Source organism: Chiloscyllium punctatum, chromosome 18, assembly GCF_047496795.1.
Source record: "Chiloscyllium punctatum isolate Juve2018m chromosome 18, sChiPun1.3, whole genome shotgun sequence".
Taxonomy (NCBI): Eukaryota; Metazoa; Chordata; class Chondrichthyes; order Orectolobiformes; family Hemiscylliidae; genus Chiloscyllium; species Chiloscyllium punctatum.
In genome coordinates, this window is record NC_092756.1 from 98,930,728 (window position 1) to 98,949,843 (window position 19,116).

Below are 19,116 nucleotides of genomic sequence, written 5' to 3' on the forward strand. Positions count from 1 at the left end.
TTATATTGCACTTTGCTCAAAAACTGCATACATTCATGTAGAACTCTGAGCTCAAAAACTGCATGAATTTATGTAAAACTCTGTTATCTCACTTTTTAGATTAGAATCAATCTAAACATCAGGTCATAGACAGAGAACACAGGGGGCCAACACCTTCAACATATTGTCTAGCTCTCACCATTGTTAACAGCTAACCCGAGAATGCAACTTTTAAAAAAAGGGTTTTGTGATTTACACATGAAAGAAGTGAAACTATCACTGTATTCTAACAGATGAAAGGCTTAACAGACAATCAATTTTTCAATGTATAATTTCAGTTACATCACACTGCAAATTTTTGCTATAAATTCTGTGTTACGATTGAGCCCTCCACTATCATCTGATGAAGGAGCGTCGCTCCGAAAGCTAGTGTGCTTCCAATTAAACCTGTTGGACTATAACCTGGTGTTGTGTGATTTTTAACTTAGCTAATAAAACAGAAGAGTGGTTCAACAGGAAGAGAAATGGCCACTCGCCCTGTGTCTCTATACAGGAGTTGGGCTTCTTTACCTTGTCATTTGTGACAGATACGATTGCCAGTGTGCAGTCCTATGTTTAAACTGGCAGGCTTTCTACTTTACAGGATTGATTTTAAATATCGTAATCTGCACATCAATGTGATCAATAAGGTATCCTGACAGAAAAGGGTCCAGCTATCTTTTAATTTTCCTAAAACTGTAATTATTTAGCTTGCCAGAAGAGCAGTGAGCTCCAACTGACTGCTACTCTCTGCTGTTTTCACCATTCATAGTTAGAGACAAAACAAACTGCAGATGCTAGAATCCAAGGTAGACAAGCAGGAGGCTAGAAGAACAAGGGAAGCCAGGCAGCATCAGGAGGGGGAGAAGTTGACATTTCGGATGTAACCCTTCTTCAGGACTGGGGGTGGGTGTGGGGGGGGAGCTGCAGATAAAGGGGGTGGTGGGGACAGGGTGATGACGTGGGGATAGGTGAGGACAGGTAGAGGGTACAACCTGGTTGGTCAATGGGAGGATTGGATCAAGTTGGCGACAGGGAGGAGTGGAAGGGAGGAGGAGGGGAAGGGTGGGAATGGGAAAAGTGGTTATTTGAAATTGGAGAATGTTGAGTCCTCCAGGCGGTAGGCTGCCCAGGTGGAAGGTGAGGTGTTGTTCCCAGACTGCAAATTGGAGGAACAACACCTCATCTTCCATCTGAAAGACTCAACATTCAGTTCTCCAATTTCAATAACCTCCCTTCCCATCCCCTGAATGTACAGGATCCCACAGCACCATTCCAAACAGGAGCAGGGGAGTCTTCCCAATGTCCTAACAAATATTCATTCCTGAGCGAACGTCAAAGCACTTCATTGGCTTAAAAATGCACCTGCACGTTGTGAGGTGGTTATCAAAATGCTTTTCCAAAGCAAAAATTGTGTTTACAAGAAGTGACAAACTTTTATAGTCAAGCAAACATTGTGAAGTGGATTTTCTTTTTAATAAAAACGGCTGTGTAAAAGATACTCCACAAAACCGAGCCAGGAGCTTTAAAACTAATACAGTGCAACAACTGATGGATATGTGGTCCTCTCCCTCCACTCTGTGACCCACAGAATCTAGGGAATCAGAAGGCTGTTGCCTGCCAACATAATGTCTGTATTGGTCACGGAACACAGACGGAATCACTGTCATATCAGCTGAATTACTTCACAGGAAACCCTTCCCCAGTGGCAACAATAACCCCACACACCTCTCCACAACCCTCACCCCTAACAGTTCCCACCCAAGGTGAAGCTTGGAGCTTTTACAACCCCCAACTGGCTGCTTAAAATGCAGCACCGTGTGTGTGGTGTTGCAGTGAATCATGTGATACCTCTTCTGTTTGACTAATTGGGGCATGTACAGAGAGAGAGAGAGAGAGAGAGAGAAAGAAAAGGAGAGACAAAGAAACAGTGTCAGAGACATAGACACAGAGAGGGTATGAAGCCTGGCTAATTTCACCTCACCCTTACCTAGGGTTATTGTACAGAGATTAGAAGCAGAACAGACAGACAAATGTACAGACACAAGGAAACAGAGCTATATAAAAGGACACAATGTGGCCCAGCTCAGATCAGAGTAGGATGGGTCACAGGAGAAATGGAAAACACAGAGGTCAACACAGAATACTACACTCTGGTACAAGCAAGAGTCGCTATGTCTTCATGATTGAAGTTGGGGGAGGGATGTTTTTGGATATAATGCAAAACCTCTGCAGGGCCTGCCTGTGAGGGGAGAGGGTCAGACGATGGACTGGATGTGTTCTAGCTTCTCTTCATACATGCGATGAAATGCTTTGGCAAGACTCTGAAATGGAGCATCGCAGTTCTCCATCTCTTTCTGTAAAATAAGACAGAACAAAAAATAATGCAGCCAAATTGCAATAAGAAGCTTAATCAATCGGCTGCAACCCAATCACCCACTGACCCCAAATACCTATCACTCAATCATCTCCTGCCTCATTAACAACTTCTGCCATTCTCTATCCCTGTCTCCGGGATTTGCATTTAGAGTCATAGAGCCACAGATACATACAATACAGAAACAGACCCTTCAGTCCAACTCGTCCATGCTGACCAGATATCCTGAACTAATCTAGTCCCATTTCCCTGGAGTGTCGGAGGTTGAGGAATGACCTTATAAAGGTTTATAAAATCATGACGGACATGGATAGGGTAAATAGACTAGGTCTTTTCCCTGGGGTGGAGATTAACGTCCCATTGTACTCTGAGGTAACCTTCTTTACTGTCCACTACACCTCCAACTTTGGTGTCATCTGCAAACGTCCAACTGACTCTCCAATTTCAACACCCAGGGAGTTCTACACAACCTGGTGAGTCAATTTGAAGATAGTATTAACCACAAGAGGGGTCAGCACAAAAACGGCATCTCACTGTCATAAGTGCAGAATGCAAAGTTCATTAGTAACTAAAGAGGCATCTATCAGGTAAGAAATTAACTCAAGACTCTGTCAGATGGACATTAAAAAGTATCCCAGTGCAATTTGGAAGAAATTTTCTGGTGACCTGGCTAATGCTTATCTCTCATTATTACATGGCACAGCTAATTGGTTCCTGTGTTTCCTACAATACATGAGTGACTATGGTGTTGGCTGTGAAATGCCCCTGTGATGGAGAAAGGTGCTCCAATAGTCTCATTGATAATCAGACTGGCATAGAATGAGTTACCAGCTGATTCTCAGGCTACAGAACAACAGGTTGCTACAACGGTGAGAGGGGGAGGAGAAAGAGAAAGTTGGGATTGTCCCCTTCACTTACCGCAGAGGTCTCAAAGTATTCCAAGCCCTGGCCCGCTGCCCATTCCTGCGCCTGGCTGTACTCTACAGTACGCCTCCCTGCTAAATCCGTCTTATTGCCCACAAGAACTCCTGCAAACCAATCAAAGGCAATGAGTGTTTGAGGTACCGGTTCACTGTGCAACTTTACTACTTTATACAGCGACATTCTCAGAGACAGGGAGACACTGACCTGCCAGCTGGCCACTGGGTGCCTGGGCTCGGGCCCTCTCCAACCACTTTGTGCAACTGTTAAAGGACGCCTCACTGGTGATGTCGTACACAAGACAAATGGCAGCCACAAGCTCCCACTGTTTTAAATGAAGGAGAGACAAGATTTAACAGAGCAGGGGAATACACTCAATATCCTCTTGTAGACTCTAGAGATTCACTAAGACAGGTTCTGATTGACTAAAAGATAGTCTTCATTTCAATATCATATCCAATTCAGAGAGCAAGCTCCAACCCCACCACAAGGACACAACACACTGAGCAATGGAGCAATAAAATACCAAGAACAGCTTTCATCTTTCTGAACTGCACATATTAAGTGCGTTAATTGGCAGTAATTCAAGAACACGTAAAAGTCACCAAAAACAACTGTTGAGTTATTGTGAAAAGGAAGATAAGCTGCCTATAGCAATATAACATATACACTTTTAACTTCTGCAGTTGAGTAAAACTGGCAATATCAGACCAGGAGTCCATTTGGCTCTTCAGCTGCAGGTTGATTCCTGGGTGTCTGGAGTCAGATATGGGCCAGCCAGGTCCTATTAGCAGGTTTCCTTTCTTGAAGGTGATTTTACCGGCTTAGAGACAACCTTTATTTATTACTGTACAGTCGTGTTTAACTTATCACACTGCCTCAGCAGGATCTGAACTCGCCTTCTCTGTGTTGCTAGTTTAGGAACATCTTTTCAGGCAGCCCCTCAGTATTTGAGGATAACTTGTTTGCACTCAGGTTCAATGGGTGTTGAGATGCTGATAAGTCCAACGTACAATCTATCTCGAGGGTCGACTACATGAGAAGTCCGGAGATGTCTGTGCTCTCTCCGAGGCCTCAACCTCCCCTCTGTGTCTTCCCGTTCAGTATTTTAGCCACTACACTTCATATCTGAGAGTCACCGCTGGGGTATGCTTCTTTTAGACAGCCTTGCCACAGGCTTTTGCGTGACCTTGGCAGAGACCTGATAATGAGCGTCTACCTGCCCTTGCAGGCCCAGATGGTGGGCGCACCCTGCTCGGGAAGCAACTAAAGGATCAAATACTTACAAGAAACCCACCAACTGAACTCAGTACCTGGCTTTCCACCATGTCATAGAAGATTTCTTTCCCTGAAGAATCAAATAAGAAGAGTTCCTGGACACAGGGAGGGAAAGAGAGAACAAAAAAGATCAACATCCGTTCACTGTAAACATCTCAGAATTCTCATTCAAACAAAATGGCAGCTTTATAAATACTCACCACGCAGTCAGCAGTGTCTGGGATGGGTACCGGATTAACAAAGACTTCCACTCCAGTTGTCTGGACAAAATAAGAGCATTGAAATCACTTTCAGACCTGGGTAACCTCAGCAAGGAGGTATCCATAACTAAACCTCACACCTGTAAGATTCAAACTGGGAGAAAGTGAGGACTTGAGTTATAGGGAGAGGCTGAACAGGCTGGGGCTGTTTTCCTTGGAGCGTCAGAGGCTGAGGGGTGACCTTATAGAGGTTTATAAAATCATGAGGGGCATGGAAGGGTAAATTGACAAGGTCGTTTCCCTGGGGTAGGGGAGTCCAGAACAAGAGGGGCATAGGTTTAGGGTGAGAGGGGAAAGATATAAAAGAAACCTAAGGGGCAACTTTTTCACACAGAGGGTGGTGGGTGCGTGGAATGGGTTTAGATTAGATTACATTACAGTGTGGAAACAGGCCCTTCGGCCCAACAAGTCCACACCGACCCGCCGAAGCGTAACCCACCCATACCACTACATTTACCCCTTACCTAACACTACGGGCAATTTAGCATGGCCAATTCACCTGACCTGCTCATCTTTGGACTGTGGGAGGAAACCGGAGCACCCGGAGGAAACCCACGCAGACACAGGGAGAATGTGCAAACTCTACACAGCTGCCAGAGAAAGTGGTGAAGGCTGGTACAACTGCAGCATTTAAAAGGCATTTGGATGGGTATATGAATAGGAAGGGTTTGGAGGGATATGAGCCGAGTGCTGGCAGATGGGACTTGATTGGGTTGGGATATCTAGTCAGCATGGACGGGTTGGACCGAAGGGTTTGTTTCCGTGTTGTACATCTCTATGGCTCTATGATGCAGATGCTGGAGAGTCAGAGTCAGTGTGGTGCTGGAAAAGCACAGCAGGTCAGGCAGCATCCGAGGAGCAGGAGAGTTGACCTTTTGGGCATAAGCCCTTCATCAGGAATGTGGAGGGGAAAGGAGGCTGAGAGATTAATAGTAGGCTGGGGATTCAAATTGAACCAAACTATCAAAAACAAAACAAGCTGTGAGATTGGGGATTGAACACAGTGAAATGTAAAAACATCAGAGCTGACAGCCTAACACTGTGCTGACAATTTTGTTGCCTGTCTCCCAACAGGCGGATAATCATACCTTCAAACATACCCAACAAAAATCTATCCATCTTAGTTCTAGACGCCTCAACTGACCCTCAGCATCCACACTCTTTTTGGGAGGGGGTTTAGGGAAGGGGAAATTGTTCCAAATTTCCACCACGCTTTGTGTGAAACTGAACTCCCTGATTTCAATCTTAAATAGTTTGGGGGCTCATCGCTGAGATTTGAACAATTTAGGGGACTTTGTCAACAATTTGAACAGATTGGGTCTTGGGTTTGGGATTTGAACTGGTTTAGACAGATTTGGGGCTACGAAAAGTCCCAGCAGATTTAAACACTTGCAGGTTAGTGTCCTCGATCTTTAAATAAAACGTGGGTGAGACAATTTGTTTAATTTCGGTGACTTATGATTGATTAAATTAAAAGTGAGAGAAAAGGCTCTTAAAGTTGCTAAAGAGGCTCAGGGATTTGAAGATGATTCTCAAATTTGCCAAGCAAGTTTAGAAGGAAAGAAAAAGGCCATACTTTTAGAATTAGCAAATATGTTAGATTTAGGTTTAACCAAGGACAAAAGTGAAGCTGAAATGTAAGGGAGTTACTCAAATACTTAGGTGTGTCAGAGAATTGCCACCAGACCAACAGCTGTAGACCTCTCTCTGAGAGGTACCTGTCTAGAGAAGGAGTTTACCCAGAGGAAATCCTCAACACTGACCTGGAGAGCCAATCTACAAAGAGAAGATTCGACAGCTGGCTGGTTTTGAAATTTGAATTTTTCAGTAAATCTTAATCGTGGGTTTTATCGGAGTGGTATTACAGAAGGGAAAGTAAAAGATAGGTTAGAGGAAGGAGTTATAAATAGTTGCTAGTTAATTATTATCTGTTATACCTTAAGAAATTAAGCTGTTAATTTTTACTTTAAATAGTTCTTGGCCTCTTGAATTTTCAGAGATTATCTTTTTGTGTAAAACAGGATAAATGTTTTGTGTTGCTGGTTTAAATTAAGCAGGAAGGTTTAAGGTTATCCTTTGATCTGAAGAGAGGTGATTGACACAGCCACAGATAGGTGTCCCTATTTCCCCCTTTTCCTAACCAGTGGCTCCCACATGGTTGACAGTTAAGTAACAGCTGTGTAGATAGAAAGGCCAATAAGAGTCAATCACGCTGAGCCTGGAGCCCCAGACTGAGTCAAAATGTTAGTGTGCTTTCCCTAAAGGGATACCAGTGAACCATTTTCGATTATTGAGACCTGAAATAAGAACAGAAAATGCTGTGTGTAATCAGCAGGCCAGACTGAGTCTGTGGAGAGAAAACCAGAGTTAATGCTTCAGACTGAAGACTTTCATCAGAATTGGTGCTTGTGATGTTTGGGACCTGCTTGCTAGACCTACGAGTGTCCTTGAAATCTCACTGGTCATCTAATTCTAACAACCCCACAACACCAAGTTTTCAAGATTTAAGAATTTTAAGATTACATCTCCTTGTTCTGAGATCCCCCATGTGAAGAAATAGTTAATCCCCATCAAGCAAATCCCTTTATCACTTTAAATACTTCGATCAGATCACACTTAAAACTTCTCCACACAAGCCAACTTCATACAGACTATCCTCCAAATGTAACCCTTAAACCTTGATAACAAGTTTATTAGAGGTCTTAAATTAAAATTGTTTCCAAGATAGTTATGCTCTTTTTTTGTCATAATTCTCACACTAAATAGCATGTACTACAATACCTCCAGGTAGTTTTGAAAACCAGCATTTGGAAAATTTTTTAAAATGAACCATATTAATTACGTTTGCAAACTACAAATTAAAACAGAAGGCACACTCTCAGCAATCATACCTACATGATTCTGACTACAACATTGACACAAATAAAGATGAAGCTCCTTGATTCTCAGTCATCGCTTGAGGGGGCTGTGATGGTGAATGAGAAGGCGTTTCTGCCCCTCCACTCACGTTCTGATCATTTCACATGAAATGTACCAGGTTGTGTTCATCCATCAGCTCCTTTACTTTCTGATTATTGGCTGCCTGTCCTCCAATGGCTCAAGTCTAAATTTATCATCCTCGCTTTCAAACCTCACCCAGGCTTCATCCTCTCCCCATCCCTGTATCCTTCTCCAGTTTCTGAATTCATTACACTCCTCCAATTCTAAACTTCTTGCACATCTCTGCTTTTAATCAGTCTACTGTCAGTCTTTAACTGCCTGGACATTAACTCTTCTCTAACATCCCACCTCTCACTGCTCCCTTAAAGCTTCTTCTTTGACCAACCATTTGCTTATATATCCTGATGTAGCATGGTGTCCAAAGCTGTTCCGACACGCCTGGAGGAAATTTTACTATGTTATAGACACTTTATAAATCCAAGTTATTGTTCTGAGTACCATTATTTTAATCCATCCTCAGAGTGTGGACATTTTTAATCAAGGCTGATGTTCATTGTCATTTACCTTGCTTTTTACTACTATATGTACCTCTGCAAGAGCTTATAAACCTGACATTACCTCCTTTCAAAGCTATATCTTTGCTGATTAGACATACCAGAGTATAATTCTTCAGAAAGTGAGCACTTTCACTGCGAAACGCATGCACCAGTGCACTCTTCCCAACAGTGGAGTCACCTGGAAAACAACAAAGTACAAAAAAACTCTTAAAAAGAAACAACAAAAAGCACAAAGACAACACAACACAAATTCAACTGTATACATGTACTGGTGATGTGCTGTGTGACGAGACTGAGCCAGAGGATTTCTTTTAAGAATCTGGTTATGAACGAGAGTTCAAAAGCTATTTCAGCTTTTGAATTTTCCTTTACAAATGAGAGAATATAAATTTGTTGTCGTGGAAGTAAGTCCATCACAAGCACCAATTCTGATGAAAGTCTTCAGTCTGAAGCATTAACTCTGGTTTTCTCTCCACAGACTCAGTCTGGCCTGCTGATTACATGCAGCATTTTCTGTTCTTATTTCGGGTCTCAATAATCGAAAATGGTTCACTGGTATCCCTTTAGGGAAAGCACACTAACATTTTGACTCAGTCTGGGGCTCCAGGCTCAGCGTGATTGACTCTTATTGGCCTTTCTATCTACACAGCTGTTACTTAACTGTCAACCAGTGGTTTAGGACCCACTACTTTCTCAAAAAATATATGCAACATTTGTCAAACCTGCTAGAAACACCGCATCCAAAAAAAAAGTTTCTTTTAAAGTTATTGAAATAGCCAATATGCAATTAAGTCATAAAAGGTCTGAGTCAGTATGTGTTGGACTTACTAGAGAAGGTGCAAAACTTGACCTACTCTTGGGAACTAAGGCAGGGCAGGTGACTGAGGTGTCAGTGGGGGAGCATTTTGGGACCAGCGACCATAATTCTATTAGATTTAAAATAGTGATGGAATAGGATCGAATGGATCTAAAAGTTGAAATTCTAAATTGGAGGAAGACAAATTTTGACCATATTAGGCAAGAACTTTCAAAAGCTGATAGGGAGCAGATGTTTGCAGGTAAAGGGACGGCTGGAAAATGGGAAGCCTTCAGAAATGAGATAATAACAGTCCAGTGACAGTATGTTCCTGTTAGGGTGAAAGGAAAGGTTGGTAGGTATAGGGAATGCTGGATGACTAGAGAAATTGAGAGTTTTGTTAAGAAAAAGGAGGAAGCATTTGTCAGGAATAGACAGGATAGATTGAGTGAATCCATAGAAGAGTTTAAAGGCAGTAGGAGCATACTTAAGAGGAAAATCAGGAGGGAAAAAGGGGGACATGAGATAGCTTTGGCAATTAGGGTTAAGGAGAATCCAAAGGGTTTTTACAAATACATTAAGGACTAAAAGGGTAATTAGGGAGAGAATAAGGCCCACTGCATCAGCGCCACCTCATACTCCCACAAGGAGGTTGGTTGAACAGTTTATCAACTTCACCAACACATTCCACCCCAACCTTAAATTCATCTGGACCATCCCTTCCTCCCCTTCCTGGACCTCTCCACCTCCATCAACGGTGACCAATTCAACACAAATATCTTCCACAGCTACCTAGACTACACCTCCTCCCACCCTGCCTCCTGTAAAAATGCTATCCCTTATTCCCAATTCCTCTGCCTCCACTGTATCTGCTCCCAGGAGGACCAGTTCCACCACAGAACACACCAGATGGCCTCCTTCTTTAAAGACCACAATTTCCCCTCCCACATGGCAGCTCATCCACTTCCCACACTTCCACCCTCAAACCCCACTCCTCCAACTGCAACAAGGACAGAAAACCCCTGGTCCTCACCTTCCATCCCCAACCTCAGTATACATCGCATCGTCCTCTGCCATTTCCACCACCTACAAATGGACCTTACCACCAGGGATATATTTCCCTCCCCACCCCTATCCACTTTCTGTAAAGACCTTTCCCTCCACAACTACCTTGCCACGTCCACGCCCCACACCAACCCACCCTCCCCTCCCGGCACCTTCCCCTCGAAACCTGTGCCCATACCTCCCCCCTCACCTTCATCCAAGGCCCTAAAGGAGCTTTCCACATACATCAGAGTTTTACCTGCATTTTCACACATCATTTCCTGTATCTGTTGCTCCTGATGCAGTCTCCTCTACACTGAGGAGACAGGACAACTATGTGCAGAGCACTTCAGAGAACATCTCCAGGACACCAACACTAAACAACCCCATCACCCCAAGGCCGAACACTTCAACTCCGCCTCCCACTCTGCCAAGAACATGCAGGTCTGGGGCCTTCTCCATCACCACTCCCTAATCACCCGATGCCTGGAGGAAGAACACCTCATCTTCTGCCTGAGGACCCTCCAACCACATGGCATCAATGTGGATTTAACCAGTTTCCTCATTTCCCTCCCCCTACCTTATCCCAGATCCAACATTCTAATTCGGCATTGCCCTCATGACCTGTCCATCTTCCTTCCCATCTATCCGCTCCATCCTCCTCTCCGACCTAACACCTAACACCCCCACCTCCATCTACTTATCGCACTGTCAGCTACACTCGCCCCCCCCCCCAGCCCCACTGCCCTCCCATTTATCTCATCACCCCCTTGGCTCACAGCCTCATCCCTGATGAAACGCTTTTGCCCAAAACGTAGACTCTCCTGCTCCTCAGATGCTGCCTGACCAGCTGTGCTTTTCCAGCACCACACTCACGAATCTCCCCTCAAAGATCAGCAAGGCGGCCTTTGTGTGGAGTCGCAGGAGATGGGTGGAGATATTAAATGAGTATTTTGCATCAATGTTTACTGTGGAGAACAACATGGAAGATAGAGAATGTGGGGAAATAGATGGTGACATCTTGAAAAATGCCCATATTACAGAGGAGGAAGTGCTGGATGTCTTGAAACGCATAAAAGTGAATAAATCCCCAAGACCTGATCAGGTGTACCCTAGAACTCTGTGGGAAGCTAGAGAAGTGATTGCTGGGCCCCGAGGTATTTATATCATCGATAGTCACAGGTGAGGTTCCAGAAGACTGGAGGTTGGCAAACGTGGTGCCATTATTTAAGAAAGGTGGTCAGGAAAAGCCAGGGAACTATTGACCTCTTATCTGGTATCAGTGGTGGGCAAGTTTTTAGAGGAAATCCTGAGGGACAGGATGTACATGTATTTGGAAAGGCAAGGACTGATTAAAGATAGTCAGCATGGGTTTGTGCGTGGGAAATCATGTCTCACAAACTTGATTGAGTTTTTTGAAGAAGTAACAAAGAGGATTGATGAGGACAGAGCAGTAGAATGATCTATGTGGACTTCAGTAAGGCTTTCGACAAGGTTCCCCATGGAAGACTGATTAGCAAGGTTAGATCTCACGGAATACAGGGAGAACTAGTCATTTGGATACAGAACTGGCTCAAAGGTAGAAGACAGAGGGTGGTGGTGGAGGGTTGTTTTTCCAGACTGGAGGCCTGTGACCAGCAGATTGCCACAAGGATCGGTGCTGGGTCCACTACTTTTTGTCATTTACATAAATAATTTGGATGTGAGCATTACAGGTACAGTTAGTAAGTTTGCAGATAACACCAGGATTGGAGGTGTAGTGGACAGCGAAGAAGGTTACCCCAGATTACAACGGGATATTGATCAGATGGGCCAATGGTTGAGGAGTGGCAGATGGGAGTTTAATTTAGATAAGTGCAAGTCCAGAACTAGAGGGCATAGGTTTAGGGTGAGAGGGGAAAGATTTAAAAGAGCCCTAAGGGGTAACGTTTTCATGCAGAGGATGGTACGTGTATGGAATGAGCAGCCAGATGACGTGGTGGAGTCTAGTAGAATTGCAACATTTAAGAGGTATTTGGATGGGTAAATGAATAGGAAGGGTTTGGAGGGATACGGGCCAGGTGCTGGCAGGTGTGACTAGGTTAGGTGGGGATATCTGTTCGACGTGGATGAGTTGGACTGAAGGGTCTGTTTCTGTGCTGTACATCTCTATGACTAAGTGAGGAATATCCTCCCCCCCCAATCTGGACTGTTAATTACTTGCCAGAGGTTAAAATGCTAGTTAGACAGAATCCAGTCATGTACTTTTCTAGTCAGTTTTACTTCTAATTCCACATCACAAACACCAATAAAACTGATTACTTATTCCCCACACCCAGTCAAGTAACTATCCCTTGATTAATATAACCATTAACTGGTTGCCAGATTTTCATCTCAGACATCCTTAGAGGACCCGACGAGATGATAATAGCATGGACTAGGTGAGTGATGTGATGAAATAAAACAGAACAAAGGCAACACAATACAACACATACCCAACTGTATACACATGTTAGTGATATGATGTGTCACTAGACTGATCCAGCAGATTTCTTTTAACAATCTAGTTATGAACGAGAGCTCAAGTTTCAGCTTTCGAATTTTCCTTCATGTGAGGGAACACAAACTTGTTGTCATGAAAGTATAGCAGTGACCAGTGCATCCATGCTGCAAGATTTTATGTAATTCTTCTGCACAGCACAAGGTAACATTTTCATTTCTACAGTAGCGCCTCGACACTTGAAGGTGAACGGGGTCGTTCATATCGGTTTACAAACAGGATTGTACGTAAAATTTTGCTTCAACATACGTATGAAATTCAAGGTATGAACGAAGGTATGAACGCAAAAAACCCATGTGCGACCACGTGGTTTCATTGTTCTGCTTTGCTACACTCTTGTTGAACGCAAAAGCTCTCGGGCCCCGCGTGATCTCATTCAGTTAGTCTTTGGCGCATGCGCTGTGAACAGCCGTCCAAGCATTCTTACGCTATCCAAACAACGGGAAAAATTGATTCGGTTCGCGAACCGGGTCCCGGAACAGATTAAGTTCGTAAGTCAAGGCACTACTGTACTTGCATTGGTGAAGCTGCTGACACACAGTTTGGGTCCACAGGTGGGTGTCAGCAGCCAATCTCACTGTGTTGGCACCCACTCTTCACAAAGTGAGGCCAAAAGGCAGGAAATGTCAACAGGAACTTTCCAGGGGGATGCTAGATAGTGAGTAAAAAACCTCCCTCAGAAGGTTCTTTGAAAGGTGAACCCAATGTGCCGGTTCAGGATTATCCAGAATGCTAGCCAATGCTGATGCTTTTAGAATATTGAGGTGAAAAGAAAAAGGCATTCTAGGAACAAAAAACACTTGCACACTCAATATCTTACCATAATCATTTTACCCACAAACAAACAAGGCTGGAGTTGACATAGGTCAGCATAACCACAACTACGAAGATCACATGACATAACCAACAACAGTGTCTGTTACTCATTTATTATTTAGAGTTTAGAAACACAATTAGCCACTCGCTTTGAAGGTCAACATCGAAGGTTTTAGGACATTATTTGAAGTGGCGCTGGAGAAACCCACGTGTTATACTTGATAACGGGGCTCAGAAGAGCTGAAGGGACAAGTGAGGGTGAAAAAAACTGGAGGTCTTTTATTGACCTTTCACCCATTCACAATCAACATAATAAGCTAATTGATTATACAGTGAAGCTCCTTGATAATGGAGTCGCAGGTAGATAGGATAGTGAAGGTGGCGTTTAGTATGCTTTCCTTTAATGGTCAGAGTACTGAGTATAGGAGTTGGGAGGTTATGTTGCGGCTGTACAAGACATTGGTTAGGCCACTGTTGAAATATTGCGTGCAATTCTGGTCTCCTTCCTATTGGAAAGATGTTGTGAAACTTGAAAGGGTGCAGAAATGATTTACAAGGATATTTTTGGAAGATTTGTGAAGGTCTGTAGCTCAGATTGGAGGATTAGTGTGTAGGTTTGTTAGTTTGTTGATTTTGGGTCTGCTACGTAGATGACACCTTTATCACCACAAAACGAAACAAGATAGAAGAGACATTTAACATCATCAACAACACCCTCACAGGCATAAAGTTCACCGAGGAGGAAGAAACCGACAACAAACTCGCATTCCTGGACATCACAGTCAAAAGAAAGGACAACGGAGAACTACAAACCTGCGTATACAGGAAAACCGACAAAACACTGACCAAAATACTTAACTACACCAGCAACCATCCCAACACACACAAAACGAAGCTGTATCAGAACACTATTCCAACAAGCCACCCCACACTGCAGCACTGGCAAACTTTGGAAAAACAGAGGAGAACGGATACTCAAAAAAATACAGTCCGCAGATTCCTCAGGAACAAACCACGAGAAGCAGACCTAACACAGCCAGAAACCCTAACCACCTTAACAAAGAAGTCTCAGAAAATGACAGCCAGACTACTAAGAGCCCTCAGAATCCTAGTAGCACACAAACCCACCAACACTCTCAAACAAAAAACTAACAAACTTACAACCCATGGACAAAAAAACCAACGTCATTTACAAATTACATGCAAGGACTGCCACAAACACTACGTAGGACAAACAGGAAGAAAGTTAGCCACCAGGATACACGAACACCAGCTAGCCGCAAAAAAGACACGACCTCTCTCCCTCGTAGCCCTACACACGGATGAATAAAAACACCATTTCAACTGGGACAACACATCTATCCTGGGATAGGCTAAGCAAAGACATGCCAGAGAATTCCTAGAGGCCTGGCACTCCAAGCACAATGCCATAAACAAACACATAGATCGTGATACCATCTATCAACCTCTCAGAAAAACGAACAGGAAAATGACATCACCACAAACCCCATGAATCCCAATCCAGGACAAACATATAAATAGAAAAGCAGGAGACAACAGCTTCGCTTCACTTGGAGGTCGCCACTGATGATGTTACCTAGTAACGTCTGGATACCAAACCTACAGCTCAGTGAGCAAACCTAAATTTACAAGGATGTTGCCAGAATTGGAGGATTTGAGCTATAGGGAGAGGCTGAACAGGCTGGGGCTGTTTTCCCTGGAGCGTCGGAAGCTGAGGGGTGACCTTAAATGTGGGGCATGGATAGGATAAATAGACAAAGTCTTTTCCCTGGGGTCGGGGAGTCCGGAACTAGAGGGCATAGGTTTAGGGTGAGAGGGGAAAGATGTAAAAGAGACCTAAGAAGCAACTATTTCACACAGAGGGTCATACGTGTGTGGAATGAGCTGCCAGAGGAAGTGGTGGAGGCCGGTACAATTACAATATTTAAGAGGCATTTGGATGGGTATATGAATAGGAAGGGTTTGGAGGGATATGGGCTGGGTCCTGGTAGGTGGGACTAGATTGGGTTGGGATATCTGGTGTGGATGGGTTGGACCGAATGGTCTGTTTCCATGCTGTACATCTCGATGACTCTATACAGTCATTGTCACAATTCTAATTGGTTTCTGCAGTACACTACAATGAAAAGTCAAATGTATGTCATGGGCTGAGGTATTCCAGGAGGAACCTGACAGGCACTATAGGAACTTGAGTCCTTTTGTCAGAATGTCTTGGTTGAAGAGTATACTGAGGGAGTGCCGCTCTGTCGGAGGGTCAGCGCTGAGGGAGCGCCGCACTGTCGGAGGGTCAGCGCTGAGGGAGCGCCGCACTGTCGGAGGGTCAGCGCTGAGGGAGCGCCGCACTGTCGGAGGGTCAGCGCTGAGGGAGCGCCGCACTGTCGGAGGGTCAGCGCTGAGGGAGCGCCGCACTGTCGGAGGGTCAGTGCTGAGGGAGTGCCGCACTGTCGGAGGGTCAGTGCTGAGGGTGTGGGCACTGTCGGAGGGTCAGTGCTGAGGGAGCGCCGCACTGTCAGAGGGTCAGTGCTGAGGGAGTGATGCACTGTCGGAGGGTCAGTGCTGAGGGAGTGCCGCACTGTCGGAGGGTCAGTTCTGAGGGAGTGTCGCACTGTCGGAGGATCAGTGCTGAGGGTGTGGGCACTGTCGGAGGGTCAGTGCTGAGGGAGTGGGCACTGTCGGAGGATCAATGCTGAGGGAGTGCCGCACTGTCGGAGGGTCAGTGCTGAGGGAGTGCCGCACTGTCGGGGGGTCAGTGCTGAGGGAGTGCCGCACTGTCGGAGGGTCAGTGCTGAGGGAGTGCTGCACTGTCGGAGGGTCAGTTCTGAGGGAGTGCCGCACTGTCAGAGGGTCAGTGCTGAGGGAGTGCCGCACTGTCAGAGGGTCAGTGCTGAGGGAGCGCCGCACTGTCGGAGGGTCAGTGTTGAGGGAGCGCCGCACTGTCGGAGGGTCAGTGTTGAGGGAGCGCCGCACTGTCGGAGGGTCAGTGCTGAGGGAGCGCCGCACTGTCGGAGGGTCAGTGCTGAGGGAGCGCCGCACTGTCGGAGGGTCAGTGCTGAGGGAGTGCCGCACTGTCGGAGGGTCAGTGCTGAGGGAGTGCCGCACTGTCGGAGGGTCAGTGCTGAGGGAGCGCCGCACTGTCAGAGGGTCAGTGTTGAGAGAGCGCCGCACTGTCATAGGGTTAGTGCTGAGGGAGTGCAGCACTGTCGGAGGGTCAGTGCTGAGGGAGTGCCGCACTGTCGGAGGGTCAGTGCTGAGGGAGTGGACACTGTCGGAGGGTCAGTGCTGAGGGTGTGCCGCACTGTCGGAGGGTCAGTGCTGAGGGAGTGCCGCACTGTCGGAGGGTCAGTGCTGAGGGAGTGGGCACTGTCGGAGGGTCAGTGCTGAGGGAGTGCCGCACTTTCGGAGGGTCAGTGCTGAGGGAGTGGGCACTGTCGGAGGGTCAGTGCTGAGGGAGTGCCGCACTGTCGGAGGGTCAGTGCTGAGGGAGCGCCGCACTGTCGGAGGGTCAGTGCTGAGGGAGCGCCGCACTGTCAGAGGGTCAGTGCTGAGGGAGCGCCGCACTGTCGGAGGGTCAGTGCTGAGGGAGCGCCACACTGTCGGAGGGTCAGTGCTGAGGGTGTGCCGCACTGTCGGAGGGTCAGTGCTGAGGGAGTGCCGCACTGTCGGAGGGTCAGTGCTGAGGGAGTGCCGCACTGTCGGAGGGTCAGTGCTGAGGGAGTGCCGCACTGTCGGAGGGTCAGTGCTGAGGGAGCGCCGCACTGTCAGAGGGTCAGTGTTGAGAGAGCGCCGCACTGTCATAGGGTTAGTGCTGAGGGAGTGCAGCACTGTCGGAGGGTCAGTGCTGAGGGAGCGCCGCACTGTCGGAGGGTCAGTGCTGAGGGAGTGCCGCACTGTCGGAGGGTCAGTGCTGAGGGAGTGGACACTGTCGGAGGGTCAGTGCTGAGGGTGTGCCGCACTGTCGGAGGGTCAGTGCTGAGGGAGTGCCGCACTGTCGGAGGGTCAGTGCTGAGGGAGCGCCGCACTGTCGGAGGGTCAGTGCTGAGGGAGTGGGCACTGTCGGAGGGTCAGTGCTGAGGGAGTGCCGCACTTTCGGAGGGTCAGTGCTGAGGGAGTGGGCACTGTCGGAGGGTCAGTGCTGAGGGAGTGCCGCACTGTCGGAGGGTCAGTGCTGAGGGAGCGCCGCACTGTCGGAGGGTCAGTGCTGAGGGAGCGCCGCACTGTCAGAGGGTCAGTGCTGAGGGAGCGCCGCACTGTCGGAGGGTCAGTGCTGAGGGAGCGCCACACTGTCGGAGGGTCAGTGCTGAGGGAGCGCCGCACTGTCGGAGGGTCAGTGCTGAGGGAGCGCCGCACTGTCGGAGGGTCAGTGTTGAGGGAGCGCCGCACTGTCGGAGGGTCAGTGCTGAGGGAAAATTGACATCACACAAAATAAAACCCGATCATGTGCAGATGGCAGCGCCGGGGATTTTGGTGTTCACTGTTTCACTGCTGCCCTTGAACACGGACTGACTGGGGGACGGGGTCTGCGCTCTATAAATGTAAAGTCCTCGCTTGGTTCTGTTTCCTCACCAGCCAGCACACATTTGGCTCGCAGTTTGACCATGACTCCTCCCGCTCGGTTCTGAAGCCCATGGGCCGCGTCACTCCATCGGTAATAACCTGGCTACTCCTAGTCCAGGCCTCAGTTACGGGTAGGCCGCAAGCCGCCAGTCAGGGACTCCTTGGTTACTGCGCCCTAGCAACACCCTCCCATTGGCTGCGGCTGTAAGGGGGGTACGTCCGACTCTAATTGGCCAACACTCCATCCATCAGAATCCCCCACCATTCCGATTGAATATTTGCGTTGTCAGTCAAGGAGCGTAACCTGATAATTGGCCACTACGTTGTCCATCACAACGTACAGTAATATGATTGGATGTCCCTCATGTCAATCAAGGAATATCAACTTTCTAACCCAACCCCCCTCCCCCCCAAATGAGCTATCGCATCCGTGTTCTCTAAAGAGGTCTTTTAAAGATATACTTTTGATAACGGATACAGATGAGCTATTATTCCTTCGTATTTCTAAAAATAAACTTACGTAAATTACATAAAAACCATGAATTCTATGAAACAAAAAAACTACTGGATAACCCCAGATCTAGAACTGGCAGTCCAGTCACCAATTTATTATTAGAATACCTTTTCATTTACGAGCTTTCCACAATAAGCAGCAAACTGTTCCAAATCCAGAATCATCAGTCCTTTCTCCTGTTTTAAATCAAATGCCTCGTTATCCTAACGTTATGACCTCTTGCTCTACATTGACACAATCCCAGTGGGTTATCCAAGCAAGCATGGGCCTTTATTTCAAAAGGAACGAAACACCAAAAAAAAAGGCAGCTGCTAAGAATACACTAGATACTTTGTCAGATAATACCTGAAATACTGAACAGTTTTGGTCCCTTTATCCAAGCCATTTGGAAGCAGTCCAGAAAAAAAGGTTCACTTTGTCGATCGCAGGTATAGAGGAACTTGAGCAACTCAAATCAGTATTACCTCACCCTTTTAAACTG

At 46.4% G+C, this 19,116-nt stretch overlaps 1 protein-coding gene across 2 annotated transcripts; it reads right to left on the bottom strand.

The window, feature by feature from the left end:
* Nucleotides 1-1,472: 1,472 nt before the first annotated feature.
* Nucleotides 1,473-18,295, bottom strand: ift27 (intraflagellar transport 27 homolog (Chlamydomonas)). 2 transcript variants are annotated; one of them, XM_072588907.1, is made up of 7 exons: nt 18,131-18,295; nt 8,450-8,529; nt 4,795-4,854; nt 4,630-4,689; nt 3,524-3,641; nt 3,314-3,423; nt 1,473-2,375 (listed from the first exon to the last, which is right to left on the bottom strand). In XM_072588907.1, exons 1-7 carry the CDS (start codon nt 18,162-18,164, stop codon nt 2,277-2,279), a joined length of 561 nt encoding a protein of 186 aa, XP_072445008.1. In that variant the 5' UTR covers nt 18,165-18,295; the 3' UTR covers nt 1,473-2,276. The 2 variants fall into 2 exon arrangements, with proteins under 2 accessions (XP_072445008.1, XP_072445009.1); XM_072588908.1 differs by lacking the exon at nt 8,450-8,529 and having other exon boundaries at nt 18,131-18,291.
* Nucleotides 18,296-19,116: the final 821 nt, after the last annotated feature.

What these genes read in the sequence shown, in the direction of transcription:
- ift27 (XM_072588907.1), bottom strand. Translation starts at nt 18,164, where the DNA reads ATGGTCAAACTGCGAGCCAAATGTGTGCTGGCTG. An exon ending in AGCCAAATGTGTGCTGGCTG is followed by an intron (nt 8,530 to 18,130) that starts GTGAGGAAACAG and finishes GTTGTTTTCCAG; the next exon opens with GTGACTCCACTGTTGGGAAG. An exon ending in CAGACACTGCTGACTGCGTG is followed by an intron (nt 4,690 to 4,794) that starts GTGAGTATTTAT and finishes CCCTGTGTCCAG; the next exon opens with GAACTCTTCTTATTTGATTC.